This window comes from Coregonus clupeaformis, chromosome 25 (genome assembly GCF_020615455.1).
Source record: "Coregonus clupeaformis isolate EN_2021a chromosome 25, ASM2061545v1, whole genome shotgun sequence".
NCBI lineage: Eukaryota > Metazoa > Chordata > Actinopteri > Salmoniformes > Salmonidae > Coregonus > Coregonus clupeaformis.
In genome coordinates, this window is record NC_059216.1 from 14,565,246 (window position 1) to 14,579,365 (window position 14,120).

General features: G+C 46.6%; 1 protein-coding gene across 1 annotated transcript in view; it reads left to right on the forward strand.

The window, feature by feature from the left end:
• The first annotated feature begins 2,621 nt into the window (after positions 1 to 2,621).
• Positions 2,622 to 14,120, forward strand: part of LOC121546662 (M-phase inducer phosphatase 2) — a 37,457-nt gene continuing 25,958 nt past the window's right edge. The window contains exons 1-7 of the mRNA XM_045207442.1: positions 2,622 to 3,123; positions 3,946 to 4,028; positions 4,397 to 4,448; positions 9,602 to 9,643; positions 9,995 to 10,313; positions 10,496 to 10,687; positions 11,611 to 11,793. Coding sequence (XP_045063377.1) covers positions 2,909 to 3,123; positions 3,946 to 4,028; positions 4,397 to 4,448; positions 9,602 to 9,643; positions 9,995 to 10,313; positions 10,496 to 10,687; positions 11,611 to 11,793 — 1,086 coding nt within the window. The 5' untranslated portion in view covers positions 2,622 to 2,908. The remainder of the gene's footprint in view (positions 3,124 to 3,945; positions 4,029 to 4,396; positions 4,449 to 9,601; positions 9,644 to 9,994; positions 10,314 to 10,495; positions 10,688 to 11,610; positions 11,794 to 14,120) is intronic.

The window sequence follows — 14,120 nt, forward strand, 5'->3', positions numbered from 1 at the left end:
AATCTATGGATTTCACATGACTGGGAATGCAGATATGCATATGTTGGTCACAGATACCTATAAAAAATGTAAGGGCGTGGATCAGAAAACCAGACAGTATCTGGTGTGACCACCATTTGCCTCATGCAGCGCGACACATCTCCTTTGCATAGAATTGATCAGGCTGTTGATTGTGGCCTGTGGAATGTTGTCCCACTCCTCTTCAATGGCAGTGCGAAGTTGGAACTGGAACACGCTGTTTTACACGTCGATCCAGAGCATCCCAAACATTTTCAGCTTCCAGGAATTGTGTACAGATCCTTGCAACATGTGGGTGTGATGGCGGCGGATGAATGGCACGACAATTGGCCTCAGGATCTCGTCACGGTATCTCTGTGCATTCAAATTGCCATCGATAAAATGCACTTGTGTTCGTTGTCCGTAGCTTATGCCTGCCCATACCATAACATCACCGCCACCATGGGTTACTCTGTTCACAACTTTGACATCAGCAAACCGCTCGCCCACACGACGCTCTCCGACACGACGCCATACACGTGGTATGCGGTGATGAGGCCGGTTGGGCGTACTGCCAAATTCTCTAAAAGGATGTTGGTGGTTTATGGTAGAGAAATGAACATTAAATTATCTGGCAACAGCAGTCAGCATGCCAATTGCATGCTCCATCAACTTGAGACATCTGTGGCATTGTGTTGTTTTACAAAACTGCACATTTTAGAGTGGCCTTTTATTGTCCCCAGCACAAGGTGCACCTGTGTAATGATCATGCTGTTTAATCAGCTTCTTGATATGCCACACATGTTAGGTGGATGGATTATCTTGGCAAAGGTGAAAGGCTCACTAACAGCGATGTAAACAAATTTGTGCACAACATTTTAGAGAAATAACCTTTTGTGCATATGGAAAATTTCTGGGATATTTTATTTCAGCTCATGAAACATGGGCCCAACACTTTACATGTTGCGTTCATATTTTTGTTCAGTGTATATCAATATTTGCGCATAAAGGAGTTTCCACCGCCATTTCTCGCATAATGAATTTTTCCCCCAATCCCCCACAAAAAAATCAAATTTCCAACGCGCAAATGATCTGTCTGCATTAATACATTTGTACTGAAACTTCCTGTTTCCATCACAGCTGTCTTGATTTTTAAAAATTTATATAGACGGTATGACTTTACTTGCATAAAAGCTGTGAATGGAAACGTTGTAATATAGAAAAAAAATGCATCTCTTTCTTCGACATATAGCTCGATCACCTTCACCGTTTTCAGCATAAACCCACCACCTATAGCAAACTGTGCCTATCGTTCTTTCTTTGCCATATGAATGGTCTTGCTGTGTGATTGGCTGTGTTGGTCATGTGGTTATTCTCAAACTGGCGCTTCAAATCTTCCGCGGGAAAAATGCGTTTATTATCCACGGAGACGAAGAGGAAGAGAGAGGCTCAACTCGGGGGGAAATCTGTCTCCCTCCACCAGGTGGCATTCATTCGTTGTTTCGCCCCACCAGGGCAAATCGTTTTTGTATGGAGATCAATGAGAGTGTTGAATTTGGTCAACAACAACAAAAATGAATGGCATATTTGCTACGTGAAGTTTATTTGATTTAATAGAAGTTTCGTCATGCTTAAATTTGTCACGAATGTACTGATATAAGTAGGACACGTGACATCCCGGCAACTTTGAGAAAAAACACCTTATATAGGAGTTGTCTCGAGATATCTATGCATATTAATGTCATGAGGCTCGTAGTATCGCGTCTCTCGCCATTAAATACAGGCGGTTGAAGTCAACAACCCTTATTGAATATTCAAAAATTGACAATAACAATTGTCTCCACCAATCCAAAGAAAGGATAGGCGGGAGCGATTCCCATTGTTATGGTGGAGAGACATGTTATCTTGTCAGTATAGCCATAATCTTTGTTACACGTCAGTGGAAATACGTCGCATTCTTGTTCTGCATCCGCCCCTCGAATGAAAGAATATGCATCTCATTGGCTACCTGTCATGACTATGCTGCTGTCATGAATTTGATTGGTTCGTAGACGAGTATGTCACGAAAATGACATCCCTTTCCATATTATTATTATTATATTATTATAAGCCATTTAGCGGACGCTTTTATCCAAAGCGACTTACAGTCATGTGTGCATACATTTTTACGTATGGTTGGTCCCGGGGATCGAACCCACTACCAAGCGCCATGCTCTACCAGCTGAGCTACAGAGGACCATGCTGAAAAGTCTAAACTGAATCCTTGGGACCTTCTAACTCTTACGTCACCCCATTGAAGTAGAAATTGAAAACGGTTAAGGTAAAGGTTATGATGAAGGTTATGGTTAATGTTAGGGTAAGGGTTAAGGTATGGACGTCCCAATGATCCCGAATAACACTAGCGATGTTCCTGCCAGACAACGCGCAGAAAGGGAAACGTCTCTGATTGGACGTGCAGGATGTACCGACTTCTCTGATTGGACGTGCAGGATGTACCGACGTCTCTGATTGGACGTGCAGGATGTAACGACGTCTCTGATTTGCCGAAAGCGTTGGTGCTCGTGAGCTTCTATTTTGAACATAAATACAGTCAGCTGCATTTTCTTTCTCAGAGTTGGGGCTGTCAGGGAGAGTACACGGCAGTGCAGCTCTCTGACAGGATTTAAAGTATGTACTTTTAGGCAAGATTATTATTATTTTTTTACTTTTGGTTTTCCAAGACGGGGTCTGCAAACAGCTTGCCATGGTTGTTTTGCCTTTATTACTCTTCACACTTATTCTGCAAATTTCCTCATTTGGTTAGCTAGCTTGATCTTTCGGCCTGTCTCCGTTCACCGATATTTTGGCCTTCCTGACAGGTATCTAAATTGAATTCGATTCAAGGAACTATCATTGGATTTACCTTGTAAGAATGGATTTTGTAAACGTTACCAACGATTTCAGCCCAATCACCACTCGCTTGACCAGCAGGTCCGACAGAATCTCAGGGCTTTCCTCGCTGTCGCTGCCCGACATGATGGCCTCTCCTTTCATCAAGAAGAATCTCTTCTCTCCTGGACCCACAACTGTACTGTCTCCGGTCACTAATCTGGCCCTAAACATGAACAATCTAGCTGGACTTGGGAGGTAAGAGTGTAATACAATGTATGTTGCTATGCTAGCTAGCTATGTTGTTTTCATGCTAGCTAACTTGAGTGTGAACGCTGCTTTGGGACACAACATCGGGAGTCTGTATTGGTTGGACTAACCTGAGTTGTGCGTTGTTCTAGTGGCTGGCGACAGAAAATAACCCTACCACAATATAGCCGGCTTCACCACAAAAACGTTTCCGGTCAACAAAGGCATATGTATAGTCTCTACGAACTCTAACTAGCTAGCTACAGTACTTACCAGATGTAAAGTGAAGTCCCTCGCGATCAAATAAACGTCTGAATCCAACTTTTGTCCAAAGTGCACCATATTCCTGCTGAGTTAGACAGTGGGCTGTCATTACTAGACCGCGCACTTCACGCAACATTTCCAAGTTCTACCACGGTCTAATTTACACAGCAGGAATATGGTGCGGTTTGGACGTGTATTTGATAGCGAGGGACACATTTCACTTTACATCAGGTAAGTAGAGTTCCTAGAGATTGTACATATGCATTTGTTGAAAGGAAACGGGGGTGAAGCGGTAGGGTTGTGGAAGGGTTATTTTTTTATAAGAATTAGTCCAAACCCGATCATTGGTCCAACCCGTCTTGCAACTAAACTAGAGTTTCTGTTGAACAAATCTAGGTACGTCCCTCCCTCCCCGTTTCGTTCGCTTCAGTTTAAAAAAACGTTTTGCAACAGAATCGGTTTAAATAATACTCCCCAGCTAGTTAGCTAGCTGTTTCAAGCTAATGAAAATTGCTTGTTTGCTGGTTGTTAAAAAGTTCCGTGATTATGTAACCTTTTCCTTTACAGCCAACAGTGTGATACTCCCAAGAGGAAACGTGTGCCCCTTCTGAAGATTCCCTCCTTCGCCTCCGACTGCTCCTCGGATGCTGGTAAGGCAACATATAATAAGATGTCTGCAAATGTTTCACCCCAATAAGTGTCAATAAAATGCCGGCAGTAGGAACTTAGCTTGCTATTTAAACGGTCAAATATATATATATATTTTAATGTGCAGCCCATATAGGCGTTATATTACCATGTCCTGTTTTTAATTATGCTGTTTCCAGTTGTGCAGTTTCACCACCTTCAACACGTGTAGGATTTTTTCTTTTTTTTGCCAGTACAGGACAATACAGGATAAAAGGCTAAATGTACATGATTTAATATTCACTCCTGTGTCAGCTTGTAGACCTGTGGGTAAATGTGTTATGATTTTAACTAGTCAACTGTTAACTATCAGATGAACATCTTCCTCCAGGTCTTGGTATGGATTCCCCCAGCCCCATGGATCCCATCCATGTTGAGGAGACGTAAGTGATAGTCCACTTGTCTGTCCCAATCAGTCTCTCTGGTCTAGTTGACCCTTTACTCCCTTCTGTCTTACTACCCCTCCTCATCCCTCCTCCTCCTCATCCCTCCTCCTCCTCATCCATCCATTCCTCCTCCTCCTCCTCATCCCTCCACCCCCTCCTCATCCCTCCTCCTCCTCATCCATCCATTCCTCCTCCTCCTCATCCCTCCATCCCTCCTCCTCATCCCTCCATCCCTCCTCCTCCTCATCCCTCCTCTCCATCCCTCCATCCCTCCTCCTCATCCCTCCATCCCTCCTCCTCATCCCTCCATCCCTCCTCCTCATCCCTCCATCCCTCCTCCTCATCCCTCCATCCCTCCTCCTCATCCCTCCTCCTCCTCCTCATCCCTCCTCTCCATCCCTCCTTATCCCTCCTCTCCATCCCTCCATCCCTCCTCATCCCTCCTCCTCCTCATGCCTCCACCCCCCCTTCATTGTCTCCTAGCAGTGGGCTTCATTGTCTCTCTGCTTGTCCAGTCTGTGGGTGGTCTTGGGGCCCTTCATGGCACTCGGGGTGAATATCCAGACATCTGCCATTGGATAAAATTAGAGACACTGAGCTAGAAAATGGTAATCATACATTACAGTTGAGGAACAATGGGAAAGTAATTCTGCATTGAAAGTTGATAAACTTGTAACCCCACTTTTGAGAAAATGGCCTGTGAATGTTTTGATACACCTACTGGAGAGCTCTTTGTCTACACCCATTCAGCATCGTTCACATCCTCTTAAACCTTAGCCCCACCCATCTCTGTAAGGATTCCCATGCGAGGCCATGTGCTAAACAGAGTGAGTAAGGTAGAGTAGTAAACAACCAAAGATTAAGACTAAAAGTGGTGAAAGTAGCAGCCTACGATAAGGAAAAACTCCAGGTAAAAATACACTTTATCTAGTCCTTGGCCTATATCCTAATCTGACTTTGGTACAGGTCATGTTGTTCTTCACATTACGGTCTCTGGTGAACACACACTATATCAAATAAAATCTAATTTGTCACACGCACAGGATACAGAAGGTGTAAACGGTACAGTGAAATGGTTATTTGCATAGTAGCAATATCAGAAAGTGTCCAGATAAAAATATTTTATAATTATTAGATTACGCTTACCCAGACACACTTGTCTAAACATTTATTTATTTATTTATTTTATTTCCCCTTTATTTAACCAGGGAAGCCAGTTGAGAACAAGTTCTCATTTACAACTGTGACCTGGCCAAGATAAAGCAAAGCAGTGCGATTAAAAACAACAACGCAGAGTTACATATGGGGTAAAACAAAACATAAAGTCAAAAAAATACAACAGAAAATATATATACAGTGTGTGCAAATGTAGTAAGTTATGGAGGTAAGGCAATAAATAGGCTATAGTGCAAAATAATTACAATTAGTATTAACACTGGAATGCTAGATGTGCAGAAGATGATGTGCAAATAGAGATACTGGGGTGCAAATGAGCAAAATAAATAACAATATAGGGATGAGGTAGTTGGGTGGGCTAATTTCAGATGGGCTGTGTACAGGTGCAGTGATCGGTAAGGTGCTCTGACAACTGATGCTTAAAGTTAGTGAGGGAGATAAGAGTCTCCAGCTTCAGAGATTTTTGCAATTCGTTCCAGTCATTGGCAGCAGAGAACTGGAAGGAATGGCTGCCAAAGGAGGTGTTGGCTTTGGGGATGACCAGTGAGATATACCTGCTGGAACGCAGACTACGGGTGGGTGTTGCTATGGTGACCAATGAGCTAAGATAAGGCAGGGATTTGCCTAGCAGTGATTTATAGATGGCCTGGAGCAAGTGGGTTTGGCGATGAATATGTAGTGAGGGCCAGCCAACGAGAGCGTACAGGTCACAATGGTGGGTAGTATATGGGGCTTTGGTGACAAAACGGATGGCACTGTGATAGACTACATCCAATTTGCTGAGTAGAGTGTTGGAGGCTATTTTGTAAATGACATCGCCGAAGTCAAAGATCGGTAGGATAGTCCGTTTTACGAGGGCATGTTTGGCAGCATGAGTGAAGGAGGCTTTGTTGCGAAATAAGAAGCCAATTCTAGATTTAACTTTGGATTGGAGATGCTTAATGTGAGTCTGGAAGGAGAGTTTACAGTCTAACCAGACACCTAGGTATTTGTAGTTGTCCACATACTCTAGGTCAGACCCGCCGAGAGTAGTGATTCTAGTCGGGTGGGCGGGTGTCAGCAGCGTTCGATTTGAAGAGCATGCATTTAGTTTTACTAGTGTTTAAGAGCAGTTGGAGGCTACTGAAGGAGTGTTGTATGGCATTGAAGCTCGTTTGGAGGTTTGTTAACACTGTGTCCAATGAAGGGCCAGATGTATACAAAATGGTGTCATCTGCGTAGAGGTGGATCTGAGAGTCACCAGCAGCAAGAGCGACATCATTGATATACACAGAGAAAAGAGTCGGCCCAAGAATTGAACCCTGTGGCACCCCCATAGAGACTGGCACAGGCCCAGACAACAGGCCCTCCGATTTGACACATTGAACTCTATCTGAGAAGTAGTTGGTGAACCAGGCGAGGCAGTCATTTGAGAAACCAAGGCTATTTAGTCTGCCAATAAGAATGCAGTGGTTGACAGAGTCGAAAGCTTTGGCCAGGTCGATGAAGACGGCTGCACAGTACTGTCTATTATCGATTGCGGTTATAATATCGTTTAGGACCTTGAGCGTGGCTGAAGTGCACCCATGACCAGCTCGGAAACCAGATTGCATAGCGGAGAAGGTACGGTGGGATTCTAAATGGTCGGTGATCTGTTTGTTAATTTGGCTTTCAAATACTTTTGAAAGGCAGGGCAGGATGGATATAGGTCTGTAACAGTTTGGATCTAGAGTGTCACCCCCTTTGAAGAGGGGGATGACCGCGGCAGCTTTCCAATCTCTGGGGATCTCAGACGTTACGAAAGAGAGGTTGAACAGGCTAGTAATAGGGGTTGCGACAATTTCGGCGGCTAATTTTAGAAAGAAAGGGTCCAGATTGTCTAGCCCAGCTGATTGATGGGTCATGTGAAATAAAAGCAATAACCACCACCCAGCCACATCTAGCCAAGTGGACGGGTCACTACTGTCTAGACATGGACACAATGAAGTCATTTAGCAGACGCTCTTATCCAGAGATGGCTTGATGGGTCATGTAATCATCTGGCGAAGTGGAGTCTTGTTTAGACATGTAGCTAGCAAACAATGAACGGGCATAATCCCAACTCCTACTATCAAAACCTCCTTTGGCCGCCATTCCTTCCAGTTCTCTGCTGCCAATGACTGGAACGAATTGCAAAAATCTCTGAAGCTGGAGACACTTATCTCCCTCACTAACTTTAAGCATCAGTTGTCAGAGCAGCTTACCGATCACTGCACCTGTACACAGCCCATCTGAAATTAGCCCACCCAACTACCTCATCCCCATATTGTTATTTATTTTGCTCATTTGCACCCCAGTATTTCTATTTGCACATAATCACTTGCACATCTATCATTCCAGTGTTAATACTAATTGTAATTATTTTGCCCCTATAGCCTATTTATTGCCTTACCTCCATAACTTGCTACATTTGCACACACTGTATATATATATTTTCTGTTGTATTTTTGACTTTATGTTTTGCTTTACCCCATATGTAACTCTGTGTTGTTTTTATCGCACTGCTTTGATTTATCTTTGCTAGGTCGCAGTTGTAAATGAGAACTTGTTCTCAACTGGCTTACCTGGTTAAATAAAGGTGAAAAAAAAAAGATTGTCTTAGCTGTAGTATGAATCTGCAGGTAGCTAAAGCTAACCAACTAGGGTCAATGTAAGCTAGCTAGCTAACATTAGGCTACAACTATACTGAACACAAATATAAACGCAACAATTTAAACGATTTTACTGAGTTACAGGTCATCTAAGGAAATCTGGCAACAGGTCTGGTGGACATTCCTGCAGTCAGCATGCCAATTGCACACTCCTTTAAACTTGAGAAATCTGTGGCATTGTGTTGAGTTACAAAACTCGGTTTCAAGTAATATTACTACACAGATCATAAAGGTAACGTTAGCTAGCGAGCTAGCAAGCTAACCTACGCTTGCTAGCTAACAGTACGCTTTAACTTGCAATGAAAACGACTTTCTGTCAAAATTAGAAACGTATAATATCTGAAAACGTAGCTAGACTCTTACCCGTATACATTTACCCGTATACATGGATGAACGCGTCACGGCAGACTGGAACCATTTCAACTCTTGTTTTGTTTGTAGCTACGTCTTGTTTGGCCAGCGTTGTGTCAAGTCACTCCGGTTCACACTGACCGTGGCGTGTGTAAAAAGTAGCCCATCACAACTTTTCCCAACTGATCTGTCGATAGCGCCTGCTAAATTCAGGGCATCAATGTTGTAGAGAAATGTTTGTAGTTCTCGATGGCTAAAGTTACGTTTAAAAAAAGCTGCGGTAGAAAAGATTATCAACACATACTGAGCAGCTCACGGTATAGACAGAAGCATGCTACATGGCAGACCAATCCCAACTCATCTCCCGGCATGTCCAGCCCATACATTATCTCAGCCAATCATGGCTGGTGGGAAGGTTCCTGTCTTTTTCCCTGGCTAAACTAATTTAACAATTTTTATTTGTATTTACAGATGGAATAGAAGTGTGTTATTAAGGCACATGAAAGTTCACGTGTTCCAGAAGGCATTTCTGCCCAAAAACGCATTTTGATAAAATAACAAATACGTTCAAATGCCTCCAGTGAAGGAGTGACGTGTGACATACGCCTAGTTTCCTGAAACGGGTCACTTCCTTTCTCTTCTGTCTGTCTGTACTCCCCCACTCTACTCAGCGCTCCTTTCCTCCCCTCGCTGCTTATTTAGCCTATAGGTGGGCATTGCTCTGCTCTGTTGCCCAGCGATAAGGAGAGGCCACCTCTTGCCCCTCTCTCTATACTCGGCTACAACCGTTGGTCCTCTGTCCTTCTTCAATAGAGCCAGCCAGGGTAGTTTAGTTTAGCTGCAGACCTCTTCTGGCCTGGCTAGTGGCGAAGGCTGCCAGGGTCCTTTCACTGTGTAGGGCAGGGATCTCAATAAATGGGTCTGTCACTGAATGTAAATGTTTGTCTCTGGCAGGTTTGAGAAGGCCATTCTCCAGTCTGGAAGAGTTGTCAATGAGTAAGTACTTAGTCCCTCGTGCTCAATGACCACTCAATTAATAGCTGTTTTTAAGACTCATTTGACCCTATATTGCTGTCTGGGGAGTGGTTTCCTCTCTTCTATGTTAATGATATTGATTTAGTGACTGGTCCATCCATGGTTACTGACGGTGTTGCTTAGTGACTGGTCCATCCATGGTTACTGACGGTGTTGCTTAGTGACTGGTCCATCCATGGTTACTGATGGTGTTGCTTAGTGACTGGTCCATCCATGGTTACTGACGGTGTTGCTTAGTGACTGGTCCATCCATGGTTACTGACGGTGTTGCTTAGTGACTGGTCCATCCATGCTCCTCTTCCCCACTTACAGAAAAATGCCAATCCGAAGAATCAACTCTCTGCCACTGCAGCTGCTGGACTTCAGCCCGGCTCTGAAGGGTCCGGTCCAAGAGAGCCAGGATCAGCACTTCTACGGGGACTTTGAACGGCTCGGCCCAGCCAAGGATGCAGCCACCTCCTCTGGGCACAGCGGTCACGGTGGACAGGGCAACAAGGAGAACCAGGAGGAGGGGTTTGAGTTTAAGAAGCCCACCAAGGCCATGTCCCCCTGCCGTATGAGGTCCTTCCATAGTGGAGGAGGACAGAACAAGGACGATGCCCGCTGGCCCAGCTCTGCCCCAGCACTCATGGTGGGTAGCACGGACACACACACACCTTTTAGCCAAGCCCCTCATGGTGGCTAATGCTTTGAGACTCGCACACACTTACTGACAGTCACACATCATCAATACATGACTGTGGTCCAGCGGTTGTGGTGACGTTCAGACGACATCCGTTAACCCTTCTGTTGCACCGATCTTTCTCCCTCTAGCTATCCTCGTCCCAACGCCTCAGCTCATTGGACGACAGAAGCCCCGTGTTCCTGCATCGCTGCACCCTTGACGATGACGACGGTTTCCTTGACGTTCTGGATGACTGTGAGCAGTGTGACATGCCCGTGGGGATGTCCAGCCTGCTGACCGCTCCGCTAGTGAGGGACGGCAACGCGGCAGGAGATGACTCGGTATGGATGTTTGGCCACCAGACATCTGGTTTTAGTCTGCCTGTCTTTGAGGTCAACCGAACCAGTCATTTTACATTTTAGTAGTTGAAAGGAAGTTTACCAAAAATCCAGAAATTCCAAAGAGATTCCATACATTGAAACCAGTTCAATGGAGTTGGCCCCCCCCTCTCTCCCCTCCCCTCTCTCCCCTCCCCCTCTCTCCTCCCCCCTCTCTCCTCCCCCCTCTCTCCTCCCCCCTCTCTCCCCTCCCCCTCTCTCCTCCCCCTCTCTCCTCCCCCCTCTCTCCTCCCCCCTCTCCCCTCCCCCTCTCCCCTCCCCCCTCTCTCCTCCCCCCTCTCTCCTCCCCCTCTCTCCTCCCCCCTCTCTCCTCCCCCTCTCTCCTCCCCCTCTCTCTCCTCCCCCCTCTCTCCTCCCCCTCTCTCTCCTCCCCCTCTCTCTCCTCCCCCTCTCTCCCCTCCCCCTCTCTCCTCCCCCCTCTCTCCCCTCCCCCCTCTCTCCCCTTCCCCCTCACTTACAACCAATACTACTTTTGACAAAAGTAGCTCATTCGGCCGTACGCTTTCAATAAAACCAACAAATTTGTCCACACTTCGGATTTCTGAATCATGAATTCACTGGCACCGGAGCAGAGCGAGGCCTGCATCCAGCAACGTCATGAGTCACGTGACCCGTTTTTGCAGCTGTGTCAGTACACTACCACATGGGGAGAGGCCAAACTAAACTAGTTTCAATGTATGGAATCACTTGGCAGATTCTGGGTAAACTTCTCCTTTAACTGTGGCTCTTATCCAGAGCAACACCGTCGGTGTTCAACTAGGTTCAGTAGGAACAAGTACCATAACGACCACTATCAGCACAGTCCGTGCCAGGGCGTGTCCACAGTAGCATCAAACTAACTTCGTCTTTGTCCTCCTCTTCCTCAGCCGGTGGTTGGCTGTCGGCCGCGGGGTCTGTTCCGCTCGCCCTCCATGCCCAGCCAGGTGGGCCGCGTCCCTCTGAAGCGCCCCCAGGACCAGAACACTCCGGTCAGGGTGAAGAGACAACGCAGCCTGGTGGAAACTCGTGCCACCACCATGGACCAGGACGACCGCTCTCCCAGCAAGATGGTACTTCCTGCTCAATGTCTCCACCCCCTACAGTCACCTGCTCCTAGTACTTCCTGCTCAATGTCTCCACCCCCTACAGTCACCTGGTCCTAGTACTTCCTGCTCAATGTCTCCACCCCCTACAGTCACCTGGTCCTAGTACTTCCTGCTCCTAGTACTTCCTGCTCAATGTCTCCACCCCCTACAGTCACCTGCTCCTAGTACTTCCTGCTCCTAGTACTTCCTGCTCAATGTCTCCACCCCCTACAGTCACCTGGTCCTAGTACTTCCTGCTCCTAGTACTTCCTGCTCAATGTCTCCACCCCCTACAGTCACCTGGTCCTAGTACTTCCTGCTCCTAGTACTTCCTGCTCAATGTCTCCACCCCCTACAGTCACCTGGTCCTAGTACTTCCTGCTCCTAGTACTTCCTACTCAATGTCTCCACCCCCTACAGTCACCTGCTCCTAGTACTTCCTGCTCCTAGTACTTCCTGCTCAATGTCTCCACACCCTACAATCACCTGGTCCTAGTACTTCCTGCTCCTAGTACTTCCTGCTCAATGTCTCCACCCCCTACAGTCACCTGGTCCTAGTACTTCCTGCTCCTAGTACTTCCTGCTCAATGTCTCCACCCCCTACAGTCACCTGCTCCTAGTACTTCCTGCTCAATGTCTCCACCCCCTACAGTCACCTGGTCCTAGTACTTCCTGCTCAATGTCTCCACCCCCTACAGTCACCTGCTCCTAGTACTTCCTGCTCAATGTCTCCACCCCCTACAGTCACCTGCTCCTAGTACTTCCTGCTCAATGTCTCCACCCCCTACAGTCACCTGGTCCTAGTACTTCCTGCTCCTAGTACTTCCTGCTCAATGTCTCCACCCCCTACAGTCACCTGCTCCTAGTACTTCCTGCTCAATGTCTCCACCCCCTACAGTCACCTGGTCCTAGTACTTCCTGCTCCTAGTACTTCCTGCTCAATGTCTCCACCCCCTACAGTCACCTGGTCCTAGTACTTCCTGCTCCTAGTACTTCCTGCTCAATGTCTCCACCCCCTACAGTCACCTGCTCCTAGTACTTCCTGCTCAATGTCTCCACCCCCTACAGTCACCTGGTCCTAGTACTTCCTGCTCAATGTCTCCACCCCCTACAGTCACCTGCTCCTAGTACTTCCTGCTCAATGTCTCCACCCCCTACAGTCACCTGCTCCTAGTACTTCCTGCTCAATGTCTCCACCCCCTACAGTCACCTGGTCCTAGTACTTCCTGCTCCTAGTACTTCCTGCTCAATGTCTCCACCCCCTACAGTCACCTGCTCCTAGTACTTCCTGCTCAATGTCTCCACCCCCTACAGTCACCTGGTCCTAGTACTTCCTGCTCCTAGTACTTCCTGCTCAATGTCTCCACCCCCTACAGTCACCTGGTCCTAGTACTTCCTGCTCCTAGTACTTCCTGCTCAATGTCTCCACCCCCTACAGTCACCTGCTCCTAGTACTTCCTGCTCAATGTCTCCACCCCCTACAGTCACCTGGTCCTAGTACTTCCTGCTCAATGTCTCCACCCCCTACAGTCACCTGCTCCTAGTACTTCCTGATCAATGTCTTTTCAGAGTGAAAAGAAGGAAGCCTGCACATACAAAATATTGGAAAATATGCATCCTGTTTGCAACAAGGCACTAAAGTAATACTGAAAATAATTTTGCAAAGCAATTAACTTTTGGTCCTGAATACAAAGTCTTATGTTTGGGGCCAATTATAATACAACACATTACCGTGTACCACTCTCCATATTGTCAAGCATAGTGGTGGCTGCATCATGTTATGGGTATTGTTGTGTTACGAACCGGCTCGTAGCCCGTAACAAAGAGGGAGACAACACAGAGATAAAGGAATCACAAACATATTTATTAAATAAAGTAAACTATATCCAAGTAACAATGGTGTGAGTAGTCAGCAGTGGAAGTGTGCATAGATGGTGATAATGAGGGGTGTTGAGAAGCCCCCAAAATGCCACAACCAAAAACAAGTGTTTCTGTGTGGAGAGAGTCTCCTCGACGTACGGGGGAAAGGTGTATTTATCCCCGGGACACACCCGAGCCCAGGTGTGTCCCATTTAGCTGACGACCCTCCTGGCTCCGCCCACCGACATACTATTTAAGGAAAACAAGAGCAAAGAGAAAGATTTCGGAAGACAGTGGGAGGGGCGTCGCAGAGTGGGAGGGGCGTCGCAGAGTGGGAGGGGCGTCGCAGAGTGGGAGGGGCGTCACACTTGTAATCGTTAAGGACTGGGAAGTGTTTCAGGATTACATTTTTTTAAACTGAATGGCGCTAAGCAAAGGCAAAATCCTAGAGG